We start from the raw sequence: 18,271 nt of genomic DNA on the forward strand, positions 1-18,271 counted from the left end.
CTATTTGTGTAAGTTAAAATGTGTAATATATACATATCTTGTAGGGATATCCAAGAGGGTCCCCTGCTTCCTTAAGAGGACCTGAGAGATCAACTGTGTATTTCATACCTTTGGTCTTGTTTGAAATTTTTATAATGGATACAAGTTGCTCTTATTGAATACATTCACTAAAGTTTTAAAAATAATAGTATAGAAATATGTCTGCTAACATGGAAAGATGTTCAGAATATACTGCTAAGATTTTTTTGGCTGGAAAATATATATGTGGAATGAGAGACGGGGAAAGCTGTATATTAGCGTGCTGCCTGTGACGCCCTCCGGGTAGGATTGTGGGGCCTTTCCTGCAATAATCACAGATGGTTGTGTATTAAGATAGCAACAATAATAAGAACAGAAAGTTCATCTTAGAGAAGGAGAATGAACAGAATTCAAAGGCAGTTTGGGGTTGTGGACAGGTGAAGGCAGAGGCCAGCTGGCCAGAGACAGGGAAGGAGGGGAAGGCACACATACCCAGCTGTGTGTATGTATACAGAGGAGCTACCATCAGAAGCTCCAGAAACGGTCCTTCTCCCGCAAATTGCACGCAGTCTGCAGCAGGGATCGTGGTGTTGACCCAAGGAGTTCCGTCTCTCCACCAGGTCCCATGGGGCTCTGAGGCTCTCTTGCCACAGATGGCATGAACAGCAGGGAAGATCCAGGGCACGGCCCTATGATGGCACCTACTTCTTCAGGAGGCACTCCTACCTGTCCCTCCCACACTGACCCCAATCCCCTAAACCATCCTGAAAACAAAGCAGGAGGAGCAACCTCCCATCAGAGAGAGAAGAAAACAGGCTTAGGGTCACTCAGCTCCAAAGTGTTGGCTGATGTGATCCCTGGTTCTGATCTGGAGGGTCTCCTTGTAGTCCGTGGGCTCAGATACCTCCTAACTTGAGGCATGGGGCCATGGAAGCCTGTGTCCAACGGGGCCGACACTGCCCCCTGTGTATGTGATTCTGATCAGTACCCACACGTCCACACTTAAATGGGCAAGACAGCAGCTCTGTCCCAGGAGGCAGCAATAGCAGAGCCGCCAGGCTCCATCTAAATTCGGAGGGTGCAAGACCAAAGACACAAAGCAGGCCCACAGCAGTGGCTGAGTGCAATAGAATAAGCGCAGATTAACCATTTTTTACTTCTCTATATACCACACAGGGTGAAGTCTTAACACTGCTTCTTCTACTGTCTCTTCATCATAGTCTAACAACCTCTGTATTATCACACCACCTTAAAAATATGATTTTTATCTTCTCGGTTGCACACAGCTGAGGGCTACAAAGAAAGCTATCCCAGAGCTGGTCCCAGGTTCCCCAGAAGGCCTGCACAACAGGGAGGAGGCTCTCAGCCTGCAGTCACACTGACCGAGCCAGAGAAGGAGGAGGGCTCACGCATGCCATGAGGGGCAGCCTCCCAACAGGGAAGAGAAGACATCCAAGCCTCACTTACCCACCCCAAGATGACTGAACACCCTGCATCTAGCAGAGACAGCTGGCCATCTGTCTACAACGTCTGGTTGGAATCTGGTAACTGCATGGCACAGACTTTGAGGTTCACACTTCCGATGGAACATGCCAGCTCTAGCCACCAACACTCCACAGTTTCTTATTCACAGGGCCACCCTATGTCCAAGCTGGGCCTGGAAGCCACAGAACAGAGTAGTTATAAACATAGCTCTGGAGTAAACACTGTCTGGGTTTGAATCCTGTCTCTGTCTCTTCTAACTAACCCCAACAAATGACTTCACCCCTCTGCGCTTTACTTTCCTCAGCTACTGTATGCTTTAAATGAATATAAAATGCTTAGTCTAGGATGTGACCCAAAGTGAGAGCTCAGTAAACACTAGCTGAGAGCCATCCACCATGACACTGCACACACATGTGGAGCACACGCCCAAACGCTGTGGAACCACATCACCGTGCCCACATCAGGATCAGGGAGCACCAAAACTGCAAGGTGCTCCCAACTCTCCCACAGGTGAGTCTCACCATCAGAGAGGAGAAGGGCAAGGGAGAAAACAGAGATTCTCAAAGTGGAGGAAAGCCAGGCCACAAGACCTAGAAGCCTTTGTTAAACGTGGAAGGTCAATACACAGCCCAGACCTCTGATGACCTCATGAGCCAACTACAAAAGGGTATGATACGTGCTGCGTACGGATGCAAGCATGCACACTCTATAGAGAGGACTGGGGAGGGGAGACAGAGACCTCCTGGCATCTAAGCATTCTCCCTTCACCTCTGCACCAGCAGATGTCCACATGCTGATCTTGGCCTTAGTTAAGCCTGCAGCTTCTGCTGAAGCAAAGTCTGTGTACATCCCTCAAGAAAGAGGCTAGACTAGAGAAGGCTGGACTAGTGACCACTCCCTGAGAACAAAAACGAGGTAGGGTATTATGCCAGGTAATACAGGCACAGGAGGGACAGCAGAGAAACAGGAGACTCAAGGATTAGGGTCAGAAAGAGTCAGAGGAATTCAGAATTAGGCAGACTGGGGAATGTCCTTCACAAAAATCATCATCATTGACATCCTAATGTCTGGTCCCATTTGTGTCCTCAGAAACAGACCTTAAGAAGTGAGAGTCTGTGTAGGCTCCTGGGGTCTTGATCAGAGCAAAAAGAGGATGCTGAAAAACAGAAGAAATGCTTGTTGATTGTGGATCAAGGGGCTAACACAGTGCAGGGAGCTGGCATGTGAGCAGCTAGCAGGCCCTCAGTTAACTCCCAGACACTGGCTTCCTGGATAGGAGACAGAACAGACAGAAGCCTTGCCAGCATTTAGGCAGGGGAAGAATGAGAGGTTTTACTGCAAGGGAAGGAGGTGGCCATGACTAGATCTATCAATTCATATGGCCAGACATGTTTCCTAGGTCACTCATGACCTTCATCCTCAAATCACTACTCCCTATAAAAATCACAGGATGACAAGCTCTAGTGAGGAGAATGTCTCCAAGAAAAATAAAATGGACTCAACAGATTATCTGATGTATTGAGAAGACTGTTCAGTGTACCTCCCTTGTAAGAGTTAGTGATCATAATACTGTGTAAAATAAAAAGCATCTATTCACTGCCTTACTGACTACAACAAAAGTTTTTTTGTGATAAAAAACCAATTATAACTTAGCTCAGCTGTAGAAATGATATTAGAAGAATAAAGAGGGGAACAGTGACTGTATATGAGGGGATGTCTATGAAAGCGCAGTTATTCTTCTGTGAGAAGTCAACAGACAACATCTAAAACTAATAAACCCGAAACCAGTCGCATAACATTTTATTTACAGAAAGAGAGGTAAATATCAGATGAAGCAACTTTTGGCTGAATCAGCACCTGTATTTTAATTCTTTCAGACAGGCAACTGAGTGGCTCTAGAGAGCAACACTTGGTGTGGAAAAACAGCAGGAGACTCTTATCATTATGAGACTTGCAACAGTATTTGACTTTTCAAATGGTGTTCACAGAACACTTTGATCAAAATAGAAATTTTCCTAAACAAAGATTATTTCAAGACCTAGTTCAAATTATTCTTCCCCCATGAAGTCTTCTCATATCTCCTTCCTCTTCTCTCATGAAAATTACTGTCTGAACTTTTCATCTGGCAATTAGTCATATTCCACTTGGCACTGAGCTGAACTCCTCTATTGTTAATTATCTTTCCACCTGTGTCTTATCTCCTTGACTAAGTCATAACTGCTTCTCAGTAGAACACACTAGCCTCATAATCTTTGAGGAGTCCACCACAGACCAGGTTATTAAATTCACAGGCTTGGAAAGGTGGAAAGGTGCAGCTACATTGTTTCCCATTACCTGCGTAAGCATTGGCCTGCTGCAGCAGGTCGGTGCAGGTATGCACATCTGCAAAGGCGCGGATGCCCAGGCAATTGGTGGGATGCAACTGTGACTGCAGGAAGTCACAGCAGTTCTGACGAACATCCATGAGCTGTAGCAAGCTGGCGGCTGGGAGCAGCACCTGGAAGAGAAGGTGACATTCTGAGTTGCAGGATCCCACCACCAAGGTCTCATCTCCCCAAAGCAGTGCTCTAATCAGACCACGACCAGCCTCAAGACCTTTGCATGGCTCTCCACTGCCTGCCCAAGTAAGTCCAAACTTCCCAGCTTGGCCTTTGAGGCAACCCCAGCCTTAGTTTCCGCTACTCTCCACTTCATAGACCCTTTGTTGTTGTTCGGTTGCCAAGTTATGTCCAACTCTTCATGATGCCATGGACTTCAGCACACCAGGCTTTCCTGTCCCTCACCATCCCCCAGAGTTTGCCCAAGCTCATATCCATTGAATTGGTGATGCCATCCAACCATCTCATCCTTTGTCACCCCCTTCTCCTGCGTTCAATCTTTCCCAGCATCAGGGTCTTTTCTGACGAGTCAATTCTTCACATCAGGTGGCCGAGGTATTGGAGTTTCAGCTTCAGCATCAGTCCTTCCAATGAATATTCAGGACTGATTTCCTTTAGGATGGACTGATTGGAAAAGCATCAATTCTTGGGTGCTTGGCTTTCTTTATAGTCCAACTCTCACATCCATACATGACTACTAGAAAAACCACAGTTTTGACTAGATGGACCTTTGTTGGCAAAGTAATATCTCTGCTTTTTAATATGCTGTCTAGGTTGGTCATAACTTTTTTTCCAAGGAGTATGCGTCTTTTAATTTCATGGCTGCAGTCACCATCTGCAGTAATTCTGGAGTCCCCCAAAATAAAGTCTCTCACTATTTCCCCATCTATTTGCCATGAAATGATGGGACCAGATGCCATGATCTTAGTGTTCTGAATGTTGAGCTTTAAGCCAACTTTTTCACTCTCCTCTTTCACCTTCATCAAGAGGCTCTTTAGTCCTTCTTCGCTTTCTGCCATAAGGGTGGTGTCATCTGCATATCTGAGGTTACTGATATTTCTCCCGGCAATCTTGATTCTAGCTTGTGCTTCCTCCAGTCCAGCATTTCTCATGATGTACTCTGGATAGAAGTTAAACAAACAGGATGACAATATACAGTCTTGACGTACTTCTTTCCCAATTTGGAACCACTCTGCTGTTCAATGTCCAGTTCTAACTGTTGCTTCCTGACCTGCATACAGATTTCTCAAGAGGCAGGTCAGGTGGTCTGGTATTCCCATCTCTTGAAGAATTTTCCACAGTTTATTGTGATCCACACAGTCAAACACTATGGCATAGTCAATAAAGCAGAAGTAGATGTTTTTCTGGAATGCTCTTGCCTTTTCGATGATCCAACGAATGTTGGCAATTTGATCTCTGGTTCCTCTGCCTTTTCTAAATTCAGCTTGAACATCTAGAAGTTCACAGTTAGGTTAAGGCCCTTATAAGAAGAAAAATAAATAGCAGAGTTCTCTCTCTCTACCATGCAAGGACACAAGGAGAAGGTGGCCTTCTGCAAACTGGTAAGCTAGCCCTCACAAGAAACTCAATCAGTTGGAACCCAGCTCTAGCACTTACAACACTGTGAGAAAATTAGTTTCTGTTGTATAAGCCACCCACTCTGTGGTATTTTGTTATGACAGCCCAAGCTCAGAAAGACTGATTTCCTACATGGCTATATATTAGAATCCCCCAGAGAATTTTTAAAATACTGATGCCTGGGTCTCACCCCCAGAGATCCAACTCAATAGGAATGGGGTGTAGCCTGGACAGTGAGATACTGCTAAAGTTCCCTAGGTGCTTGTAATGTATAATCAAGTTGAGAACACTGCCCTATAGCCTTTAGTTAATATCTTTACTCAGAAAGATATTTACTGAATAGCTAACACACTCATTCACCATTTAATTACTGAGCACGTATGTATAAGATTCAGCAGAAGTCAGACCCCTGATCTTGTTCTAGCATCTACTGGAATGAGGGCATCATCCCCAAATCCATCAGGACTCAAACAGACACACTCTACTCTCCCACTCAACAGATAAATAGTAAAGAACATCTTGAGGCAGGTTCTCAGCAAAAGGAGAGCTAAGGCTCCTTTTAAAAGGTCATGAGACACATGAGTATTTATACTGTACCCTGGGAGACAGAAACAAGTTCCTGATCAAGTGTGTGTGCATGTGTTTTTCCTAAAATTCAGGGAAGACTAGCTTGAACAGGCCAGTTAGGTGCTCAGACTGTCAACCCTGGTCGAGTTCCTTTGGACTTTGCCACAGCTCCCAAAGCCGGCCCTCAGATCAAAAAACCAGGGTCGTCAGCAAAGTCCTCCTCAACCCAGCTTTGCTACCCCTCCTCTCCCCAACCCTGTGGGAGGCACAGACAGTCTGAGAGTGACTTAAGGAAAAAAAAAAAAAAACAGATAGCTGTGAATAGTTCAGCTTCAGACTGGATTGCTTGGGGCCCCCAGCATCCATTTCACCCAAAAACAGCCCCATGTTCTGAGTCCTTGCTCTCAGCTGCTCCCCTGGCTCTCAGGGAGAGTGTCTGGGCCAGCCAGACCCCAGCTGTTTGCATCCACGCGGGCTTGCCCAGGAAGACACACACGGGCTGCAGATGCATTTGATTTCTTGACTAAGAGCACTATAAGAGTCTTTTTTTTTTTTTTGAGTGATTTAAATTTTAGAGACTAACTGCCCCCCAAAACAGCTCTGAACCTCATCTCTAGTTCTCTTCACCACCATGGACTAAGGCTAAAAACTGCCCCACTGCCCCATTCTTGGGCCTTGTCTCATCACTAGAGTAACCAGCCATTCAGGTTTGCCCAGGATCGAAAGACTTCCCAGGACACAGGACTTTCAGTGCAAAAATTGGGGTGGTTGGCCCCCTTCCTCATTCCTGCCCACACAGAGACGCCACCAAGAGCCTCTAGTATCAGCGGTCCTGCTCCAGAGCTAAGTACCTGCTCTCAAAGGGAAGTTCATACTGCCTGCAAGATTATACCTCTCCCTCATGACAGCTGAGTTCTAGAAAACATCTCTCTCCTTCCTCTCCCCTTTCTGCTTCCTGTCCCCTCTCTCTTCTACCAGCAAGACAACTGTATATTACCATCACATTCTTGGTAATTTCTGAACCACTGATTCATTCCAGAGAAGGAAAAAGATAAGATCACCCGCTGGAGAGTTTGAGACGGTAAGTGAACACAGTCAGGCTCCAAATCTGACCACCTAACCTCCATTCCCACAAAGCAGCTATAAACTGGGGAACTCAATTAACCTGTGCGCTTGCTCAGCCTAGCCAAACAGATTCCAGGACCAGATTAGTTTCGGCCTGCTAGTAAAGTGGAGAACCATTAACCATTCTTGCTGAATACATACCAGGAAAGGAAAGCTGTGTTCCAAACTCCCCAAATGACCTCCATAACACGTGCCCTAAACCAGCACCAGCTACAAACCCGAAAGCCGGGCCACGAGTTGACCGACCATCCCGGTTTGCTGAGACCTTGCCAGTTCTAGCACTCAAAGTCCTGTGTCCTAGGAGAGCCCTCAGTTCTGGACAAACTGGGACAGTTGTTCACCCCGGGAACAAGGAAGTTGTATCCAGGTAGACTGAGAAGCCCTGGTGGGGAGGAGTAAGCCAATGCTGTCCAGCACACACCCTACTCGGGTGTAGGAGCCCCCAAGAGTCAGATGTGATTAGCGGATGCAATGGATAGCAGCTCCCTAGTGCCACGGAGAAGGAATTTCTCAGAGTCCAATCCCCATCCCCCAGATTGCATCCCGGCCAAGCCAAAATGCTGTCGTGCCAGGGACAGACACACACACCCTCTCCCTTGCCCTCTTCTTTACCACAAAGTCAGTTGCACAGTTTGGTGCTAAAATTTTCAACCTCATGACAACTACCCAAAGTAATGAAATAATAAATACTTCCTGAACACACTCCTTAGATTATACTTTCAGTTTTTAAAACCTCCCTGGATACAGCTACCCACACAGCTTTCAGCTTCCTCACTGTTCACAAAACCCACGTGGCAGACAAAAACTTCAGACCTTCCCCCATCCTGCTTGGGTCCACTCCTGCCCTAAAGTGTTCCCAAGCTGACATCCCAAAATGAGCGGAGCTGGTGCTTTCTCTAATTGCCCCTTCCCTCTCTTTGATCTTATGCTGTGATCTGCTATGAGTCAAAGGCTCTTTTCTTCCCACTGCTTGCTTCACACAGGAAGGCGTGAAGAAGAGCCAAGGGAGTCAGGATGCTGAGGGGGAAAGTTTGGAGGCTGTATCACTGCTCAATTGCAGAGTCTCAGGGATAAATAGGGGCCTGATCCAGTGGGGCTCTGGGGGCTGCACACAAAGAGAGGCAACACAGATCCTCAGAGGCTACGAAAGAGCGAAAAACATCCAGGAGGTGGTCTTCACTTCCCTCTCCTACAGCCAAGGCTGGAAAACGATGTACTCTCCTCTTATCTTGCCTGCAGCTCGGCTCCCTCAAGCAGTAGCAGTAATAAGATTAGGAACGAGAGGCCAAGCACAGGTCCTCAACTTGGAAGCAAGACTGTCCTGGTGGAACTACTAAGGCTGTGTGGCTTGGCCCCTGGAAGGAGGCTGAGACTGAAAAGGAGCAGTTGGCTGGAACCACAGCAGGAAGGGAAAATGACCCTAGGTTAAAAGCTTTCAGCTTGCCTCTCGCCGTCTCAGCATTTTGGTTCTGGGAAAACAGGCCCTGGAATGACCCTCGGCAAAGAGTTTACAGGTTCCCCTCCAGCTTGCAAATGGCTTCCCCTCCATTTTTCACGCACAGGCCCTGTTGTTGTTTTTTCTCTCCCTCGGATAACATGAAAACCCAGCAGAGGATATCCCGTCACAGAGTTTGTTTCCTTTAACAAAAACAAAAGGAAATGCCCTGCCTCAGAAAGCACCTACTCCTGGAATTTCAGAGAAGCAGGGCCACGCACGGAGGGAGGGTGCCAGTCAGAGGCCCAGGTGACAAGGCTGCCCCTGCCCCCCACACACAGCAAGTCCTGCCTCTGCCAGCACCAGGCCTGAGTCCTGGCACAGAAACAGTGCTAAACAAAAATTTACTGAAGAGAAAGAAGAAGGGGGCGGGGGGTGTACAGGAGTTAGCAGGACTACCCTGTGATTAAATGTGTCACTTAGAATATTTAGAAAAAAAAATTTAATGGAAGTATAGTGTCACTTAGAATTTTGACTTCTCCACTCACCAGCCATGTGACTAAAGGCAAATTACTTAACCTCTCTCTGCCTCTGACTCCTCAACAGTAAAATGAAGATAGTAATAGTACCGCCTTAAAGGCTTGTCATTGGACTCAAATGAAATAATACATTTAAAGCAACTAACACAGTGTTTGGTGCACAGGGAGTCCTTAGTTACACTGGTTTTTATTATTCATTAATACAAGTTGAAGTCAAGATTCTGATCATCCATTTCACAAGAAATTCGAGTTGACCACATCAACTGGGCAGAGCAAGTTAGAACTGAATTCAAACCCCAACTTCACCACTAACCACCTGTGTGATCTTGGGTAATGCCCACTTAACCCCTTGCAGCATCAGTTCCTTCAACTGTAAGAGGAGAATCATAGTAGAACCTTCCAGTAGTGGTTACAATAATTAAACAAGATAATGCATGTGAAGTGATCAACACGTGCTTTGCTTACAGTGAGTATCAATAAGAATCAGTTACGAATTGTTGCCTCCACTGTAGAAGGGCAGTTCAGTCTCTCCAAGGTATGTGTGGCTAGAAGGAGAAGCAGGGCATAATCTCCCAGCCATTTAACCAAGCCCCAAGTCTCTAACCCTTGTCTTCCCAGGAAACTCCGCGTACACCTCCTCAGTGCAATGAATCCTCACACATAGTCTTCACAGATAGTTTGTGAGCAACTCTCAGCAGATAGATACATCACAGCAGGAGGAGGCAGCCACATTTTGATCTAAAACTTTGTCTTAACCAGTTTTGGTTTTCTCCCAAGGTCATTCCTGATCAAACCATAAAGTTAAGGAAAAAAAAGGAAAATAGTTCACATATATGATTGATTCCAAACTGCAGAGTTTTACTCCACATTGTGCTTCCCAGGGTAATCTCTGCACACGCAGCCCCCTCCTCACTCCCAGATAATAATGAATGCAGCAGGCCCCTCCAGCGGCTCACAGGCCAGCGGGGTCACAGACAGGTGGAAGAGGAGGCAGGCCTGACCTCCAAGACTTTCCTTCAACACCCAGCACACACCATGCATCCTCAGTAAGGTCTGCCCTGACCACCCTCATCAAGGTGGTGGTGAACACTCTCTGCTTCCTGGGTACCTCCACTCTGGCCCCTACCACAATGGAGGGCACCCATTTGCCTGGCCACCTGTCTCCACCTTCAGACATGTGCTCCTTGGTGAAAACGCTTCTGTGTTCACAGGACTCTCTGTGTCCACCCTGTCTGCTGACACAGGGGCACACTCCTCCAAGTGCTTTACCTGTAGTAATTCATTAAATGCTCATGCCAACCCTATGAGGTTAAGCACTATTATTATGCCCATGAGACAGACAAGAACACTGAGGCACAGAGAGGTTAAGTAACTAGCTTGAAGTCTCACAGCTAGGAAACGGTGGAGCCAGGATTATTTAAAGGCAGACAGCCTAACTCATGATCACCCAACAGAAAGGGCACTATTATGATTCCTGTTTTACAAGTGAGAAAACTGACCCTTGAGGCAGAATATTAGTGGGGGTGTCAGAGAAGCTCTAGTTTTCCTCACTATGAGTACAGCTAAGATTTATTACCTTGAAAGGATACAAAGCAAAATCAGCAAAGGGAAGAGGTACATGGGGCAAATTTTGGAGAACACTAGCCACAAGCTTCCAGGAGTCCTCTACAAATGGAGTCACAGAGAACACACTTAACCCCTCCAGCAACGAACTGTGACAACACAGGCAAAACATTACCAACTAGGAAAGCTAGCCTGACTCTCAGAGGCCAAGACGTGTGTTAGGTGTCAGTTACACAGGCACCTTCTGCCTAGCATGGACTGAAATTCCAAACTCTCATAAGGATAGCAGGTGATAGGCATAAACCATATTGCTTATACAAACAGTTTAAGCAGTGCAAGCTACTACCATTATCACTAGAGGAGTGGGAACTCTCTGAAAATCCAAGTTACCAGACTCCGGATGAAGACTGATCTTGTAAGAAAGCCTTTCTGAAGATAGCAAGCAGGCTTGCTAGTTAACTCTTTTCTGCACATTCCTCTATCACTTTCATGTTTATAGTATCTCTAATGCAAAATTTTAAAAAAATTATTTACCCCCTCCACATTTTTTAGGTTGACATCTAGCATTTTTCATTAAAGTTGCAAAGGATATAATCTGCATTTTGTAAATCTCAATATTTATATCAGTCTCAAAAGCACCTAAATGAATTTAAAACCATGGTGATTTCATATAACTATCACCCATTTTAAAAAAATTTTTTTCCACACACGCCCTATACATATTTTATACTAAATTACTTTGCACTTGCTGTTACTGCTCAAAAGTTATTCAGCTGCTTAAATTCTGCTGCTTGACCTAGTATGTAACCATGGCATCGCCCACTCCACTCTGGATGGGAAAGACCAGAAATAATGGAGTGGCTATGCATTTTACTGTGCATAAAAGAAATTTCAGTTTTAAAGGGCGAGGAAGGATTAGACTAGATCACTGTAGAAACTATACCACCCAAAAGTCTGTCTAAGAGCCAGAGACAAAAACAGGCTATACCCTGAGGCAGGCTCTACAGGCCCGAATGCAGGGTGCCTCAGACCCTCGGTTTGCCTGTACCCTAACACCCTACCAGGGTACCCTTTATCACACGCAACTAACTTCTACCCATCCTTCAGTCCTCAGCTGAAATCTTACCTCCTGAAAGAGCCCGTCCTAGATTCCCCACTTCATTCAAATTGTCCCTCTCCTTCAAAGGACTTACCACAATTTATACATAAACATTAGATGTGTGCCTATTAGATGAGTGTCTGTCTTCACCCTAGAACACAAATTCTATGAAAGGAGACGATGGAATCACCTCTGCTCACTGGTACAAACACAGTGCCCAGTGAAGTGTCTGACATATGAGAGGCCCTCAAACATTCTGGCCAGATGGAATGAACACACAATTACCAATGTGGCCTCCCAAACACCTCAATCTTAAAAAGGGCATGGTGTTCTGATTAAGAGAAATATGTCGTGGTACTTTGCATATCTCTCATCATCTCATAGAGTTTAATATATCTCTCTCACAATAAATAATGTAGAATTTTGCTTTAAAAAAACAAAAAAAGGAAGAAAAACCTTTCATATCCCATATAATTTCCATTACTTTAATAGCAAAATGCCTAATGATAAAAAATAGCACATGTTGTGCCTGCATTTGGCCTGGTGGTTCACAGGCTTCCAGCGTGGGCCACACCCTCAACCATCCCACCTTTGGAGCCATGACACTGATGTCTCACACCCCACAGTGAGGATGCACACCTTTGGGTGAAGCAGTGTCTTTGCTGATTCCTCTTTTCTAGGCTCCAGATGGCTGAGGAAGAGACCGGGGCGGCAAAACGAGGCAGAGGCACAGACAACCCACCTCACAGCCACACACCCCTGCTGACACTCAAGGCTGGTGCTTGGCACCTCCACGGCCTCAGAGGCATTTCACTGACTAACACTGACACAAGAAAAACTTTGAACAGCCTCACAAGCCAATACTCAAAATCCCTGAGATGAGATGATGACTGGGGAGAAGAGGGGTCACCCAGGCTCCAAGAGTTTGAACCAGCATGAGTTAAAGACTTTCTGCTCTGGGGCTCAAGCTCATTCTGAGGGATTATGGCCTAGTGGTTAAAAACATGGGTCCCATGGTCAGGCAGGCGGGATATGACGGTCATTCGCCCTGGCCACGTATCTCGGGACAAGTCACCCACTCTCTTTGAAGCTTCAGTTTCCTCTCCAGTTACCAACTGAATTGTTGTGAGGGTTAAACAAAATGAAGATGTAAATGGGGGTAGGGGGTGGGGCGCTGAGTATATGATACACTGAGCTATTAGCTGGAGCTGAGTTTACCTGGACGTTCTCTTCAGTCACCTCAATCTCAGCCGTATAGATATAGTCAATCAGCTTACTCAGGGTCTGCCCATCCACATCCTTGATTTCTATCTTCTTGGCTTTACTCTCAGACATGTCACCTACAGTTCAAAACAAAAACAAAATGAACATGAACTTGGTGCCTAGGATGTGCTTAACTTTCACATGCTCTCCTAACCTGTCTTGGCAAAACAAAAGCACTATCTGTGCTCCTGGAGCCAGGAAAAGGAACACTCAGCCACAGAGAAGGACACACTAGTGGACATCAAGGTCACATCAACTTTGGGTCTGGGATCATCCACAAGCCCAACCTCAAGCATTCCCTAACTCTGTCCATTGCCCCTTTTCATTTTGAAGGCAAATCTATACATGAGAAAGCATTCAACCAAGTTCCTGCAAACTTGTACACAGGGGGCGAGAGAAAGTGAACAAGATATGAACCTGTCCTCAAGGAGCACTTGGTTTAGTAGGGCAGATATATTAAACTACATGAGATGATGAGAGATATGCAAAGTACCAGTGGAACAACTTTTTAGAAAACCAATTTTTGAGTGCTAACTATGGCCAAGCACTGGGTTGCCTCTTTTAACCAATGACTTAAGAGTATTATTCTTAACATCCCCATATTACAGATGAAGAAACTGAGGCACAGGAGCAAAAGTAATTCATTTTGCCCACAGTCACACATGTGGGAAGGGGCCAGGCAAGACTTGAAAGCCGGGAGTCTGACTCTAGAGTCCACACTAGTAATCACTGTGGTATGCTAAATCCAAAGAATGCAGAAGATAGAGCAACACACCCTATTTGTGGAATTCTGGAAGGCCTCCTAATAGGAGGTCACATTTGAGTTGGCTATTCCACATGCAGCAAAGGTGAGGAAAGATGAGCTGGATGCAGCTTCCGTGCAATAACAGAAAAGTGCCAAAAGGATAAATGTGGGGAACAGTGAGAGGGTAGCATGGCTGGTATGTGGAGTGACAGTGAGAGGAAGGAGGCTGGAGAGACAGCTAGGAGCCAGGACCTGCAGAGCCCAGTAAACCATGCGAATGAGTTGGGACTTTATCCTAAGAGTAGCACCACTGAACGGTTTTAAATGACGGAATGACATCAACAGATGGGTGTCTTTGAATGAAATTTTGGACGCATTGGTGGAGGCTGGACCAGTGGCAAGGAGAACAGATGGGAGGCCCTGACAACCATCCAAGAAAGAGACAACACAGGCCTGTGAACTAGGGCAGCAAGGCACGACTGCACAGTCCTGAGGCCCCTGACCACAGCCTGCTCTCTCTATACAGCTCACACGGCTGTCTGGAGCCAGGCTCATTCAACAAACGTTGCTGGTTTCAGGAAGAAAAGACAAGCAAGATGTGTCCTTGTAGACTGAGATGCAGGGCGACGTGACTGCAAGAAACGGGGCTTCAGAAGTCCTTACATGAGCGTGAAAACAGAGCCTGGGCGGTTGTTTTCTGTCTGTGGAATCTGTGCACTGGAGCCAAGAAAATACAGTACAGTACAGCACGTGGGCTGCAGACGCCCACCTCCAAGCTGCATGGACTATGTGTGATTCCTCCACCAATCCACAGTTCCCATCCTGACACTGCTCTAGATATGAATGACGCCAGCGAGGGAGGAAAGATGAGGGTGTGGAGACCTATTCCAAACCCTGCTGGCTCCCCTGATCAGGCAGCCCAGTGATCCCCAGTCTATTCTCTTCTCTCTGATTGCTGGTAGAAGCCAGCAAAATGCCCTCAGCACAAAGAACCCTGAGACAGGACAAAGATGCAAAGAGGAAACAGGAAAAGATGGTGAGTTTCTCCTCTACCCAGAAAACAAGCTTTCACAATCTCTCTCTTGAATATACTCCATGACAAGTAAGAACACACACATAAGGAAATCAAAAGTTAAATTCCTCTCTCCAAACAGCCATGAAGATGTTCACTAGCAAAGGTCCAGTTGGTAATTATACTGCAAAAGATCATCAAAGATAGCCAATTCTCAGTTTAAGAACTTGGACCTTAGAAAAAAGGCTGAAAAAAAAAAAAAGAAAAGCAACCTTACTACAAGAACCAAGAGACTCAGGAGTCTTTAGTGAGTATGAAATCAGAGAAAGCCTGGCCTGATTGCTTGCTCTCTATGGAAGTAGAGCTTGGGAGTCAGGTTAGGGTTTTGTATCTTGGGGGTAAACAAGTGGAATCTTCTGAAATTGTATGAAAGTATTTGTACATATGGGCAAAAGTTTGACTTTCTGATGAGATGAACAATCATTTTCATCAGTCTTGAATACCCAGAAAATGTTAAGATGCAGTTTTCTAGATGATGGGATTTTTTTTTCCTTGCTTCTTTATATGAATCAAAAATTTCTGCACTAAGTACTTAAAATTACAACAAGCAAGGAAAAATTGGAGAAAAAAAAATATAGGGCCTCAAAGACCATGTTTTTTCTGATAAATTTCCTTTATAGGAAATTGGAGACTTATATTAATATAAATCATAAGGACTTGTAAAATCCAATTTAATATTTTTGTGAACCAGTAGAAATTACTGCATCAAACAAAGATGTCAGCTTAAACAAACCCTGAACGTGGTAGTAATAATAGTTGCTACTACATGCCAGGCCCTCAGGGTTTATACACATTATTTCATTTAGTCCTTGTAACAACTCCAGGAGGTATGAGATAATGCTTCCAATTTATAAATTATAGAATTGGCATATCAAGAGGCATTTGCACACAGCTAGTAAGAGGGTAGGGCTGGGTTCAACCTTTGGCCTAACTTTAGACCTCATGCCATTTTTAATAAGTCCCTCTATAATTTAAACCTGACCCTAACTAATGACCTTGACAAAAGCATTCCTAAAGTGAAGAGTAAAAGTGTTAGTCGCTCAGTCCTGTCCAAATCTTTGCAACCCCATGAACTGTAGCCTGCCAGGCTCCTCTGTCCATGGGAATCTCCAGGCAAGAATACTGGAGCAGGTAGCTATTCCCCTCTCCAGGGGATATTCCCAACCCAGTGATCGAACCAAGGTCTCCTGCATTGCAGGCAGATTCTTCACTGTCTGAGCCACGAGGGAAGCCCATTTGACATATAACAAGCACTTAAATACGTATTGGGGCAGAGAAAGAAAGAAAGAAGAGAGGTTTTCTCTTGACATCTCATAAGTCCACAGACTAAAGTTAATTCTGAAGAAGGAGAAATCTTCAAAGGCTTCTTCATTCTTGCTCTTTCACTCACCTCTGCTACTTTGACAAAATATTTCTAGAGGATAGAACATAAGCCCTGTAAGTCCCTCTATTTTCAAGGTTAACCTAAGAACCCTCTTCTGCTGATTTTTCCCAAGAGGCCCAGCCCAGCCACCTCAGACTCTGAACTTTCAGAAAAGAAGAAATGCAGATGGCCAACAGGTACATGAAAGGATGTTCGACACGACTAATCATCTGTGACATGCAAATCAAAACCACAATGAGAGATTATCTCACACCTGTCAGAACAGTTATCATCAAAAAGAACACAAATAACAAAAGCTGGTGAGGATGTGGAGAAAAGGGAACCCTCCCACTACTATTTGTGGGAATGTAAATTGATACAGCCACTGTGGAAAACAGTACGGAAGTTTCTCAAAAAACTAAAAATAGAACTACCATATGACCTAGGAATTCCACTCCTGGCTATATATCCTATCCCCCCCCCAAAAAAATAAAAACAATAATATAAAAAGATACATGCATACCAATGTTCACAGAAACATCATTTATAACTGCCAAGATATGGAAGCAACCAAAGCATCAATCAACAGGTAAGTATAAAGAAAACGTGGTCTGTATATATGATGGAATACTTACTTAGCCATTAAAAAGAATGAAATTTTGTTATTTGCAGCAAGATGGATGGACTTGGAGAGTATTATGCTAAAGTGAAAAAAGTCAGACAGAGGAAGACAAATTCTGTATCATATCACATATGTGAAATCTAAAAAATACAACAAATTAGTGAATATCAAAAAAGAATCAGACTCACAGATGTAAAGAACAAATTAGTGGTTACTAGCAGAGAAGGAAGAGGGGAGGGGATGAAGAGGTACAAACTATTAGGTATAAAATAAGCTACAGGGCTTCCCTGGTAGTCCAGTGGTTGAGAGTTTGCCTTGCAGGGCAGGTAACACCAGTTTGATTCCTGGCCCAGGAGAATCCCACACTCCGCAGAGCAAAACTACTGCGTGCCGCAACTACTGAGCCTGTGCGCTGGAGCCCACGAGCCACAGCTACTGAGTCCACGTGCCACAGATACTGAAGCCTATGCGCCTAGAGTCTGCGCTCCGCAACAAGAGAAGCCACACAATGAGAAGCCTACACATAGCTAGAGAGCAGGCCCCACGCTCTGCAACTAGAGAAAGCCCCCGTGCAGCAATGAAGACCCAGCCCAGTCAAAAAGAATAAATAAATACTTTTTAAATAAATTAATAAAATAAGCTACAAGGATATACTTTACAACACAGGGAATATAGTCAATATTTTATTATAACCATAAATGGAGTATAAGCTTTAAAAATTGTGAATTTTACTGTACACCTATAGCTTACGTAATGTTGTAACAGCAACTATACTTGAATTTTAAAAAGAAAAAGAAAGAAAACATTAGCTGTACATTTTTTGTCCTCTGTCAACATCATATCCTGTTCTTCCAGATAGATCATGATCTACCTAGCAAGGGCAGATATTTGTTTGTTCATTCACTCAATAAGCAAGTATCAAACAGTCCCTATGGGCAAGGCCCAAGGAGACAATGGTGAACAAGTCATGTTCCCAGCCCTCATGGAACTCAAACTAGTAGAAAGATGAGTAAACCAGCAATTTCAAAGTGTGTTAAATGCTAGAAAAGGAGACTCAATTTAAAAGGTTCTTAAGCAAGGATTCCTCTACCCTGAACTGTATGCAAAATAATGAGCATACAGGAGCACATATATATTTTTTTGTGGAAAGAATCCATTGTTTTCATCAGACTGATGAACCTGATCTATTCTGGGGCCATAAGAATTTGAGTCTGGCAGAAGCACAACATATAAAAGGAGGAAGGGGGAGAGATGGCTGAAGATACAAGCAGGCTCTGGACAACTTGAGGGCCTTGTGCACCATGCAGAGAAATTTAGACTTCATTCTAAGGACAATGGGGAACCCTTGACAGACTTTAAGCAAGTACGGAATACATTAGATTTTTATTTAGTAAATATGAGTACAGCTACAGCGTAGAA

General features: G+C 44.7%; 1 protein-coding gene across 5 annotated transcripts in view; it reads right to left on the minus strand.

The window, feature by feature from the left end:
* Nucleotides 1–18,271, minus strand: part of KLHL3 (kelch like family member 3) — a 277,231-nt gene that overhangs the window by 69,161 nt on the left and 189,799 nt on the right. For 4 of the 5 annotated variants that reach the window (XM_020893036.2, XM_020893024.2, XM_070465404.1 and 1 more), the window contains 2 exons: nt 13,006–13,127; nt 3,838–4,000 (listed from right to left, as the gene is read on the minus strand). In XM_020893036.2, coding sequence (XP_020748695.1) covers nt 3,838–4,000; nt 13,006–13,127 — 285 coding nt within the window. The remainder of the gene's footprint in view (nt 1–3,837; nt 4,001–13,005; nt 13,128–18,271) is intronic. The other variant, XM_020893031.2, reaches the window with a different exon arrangement.

This window comes from Odocoileus virginianus, chromosome 3, assembly GCF_023699985.2.
Source record: "Odocoileus virginianus isolate 20LAN1187 ecotype Illinois chromosome 3, Ovbor_1.2, whole genome shotgun sequence".
NCBI lineage: Eukaryota > Metazoa > Chordata > Mammalia > Artiodactyla > Cervidae > Odocoileus > Odocoileus virginianus.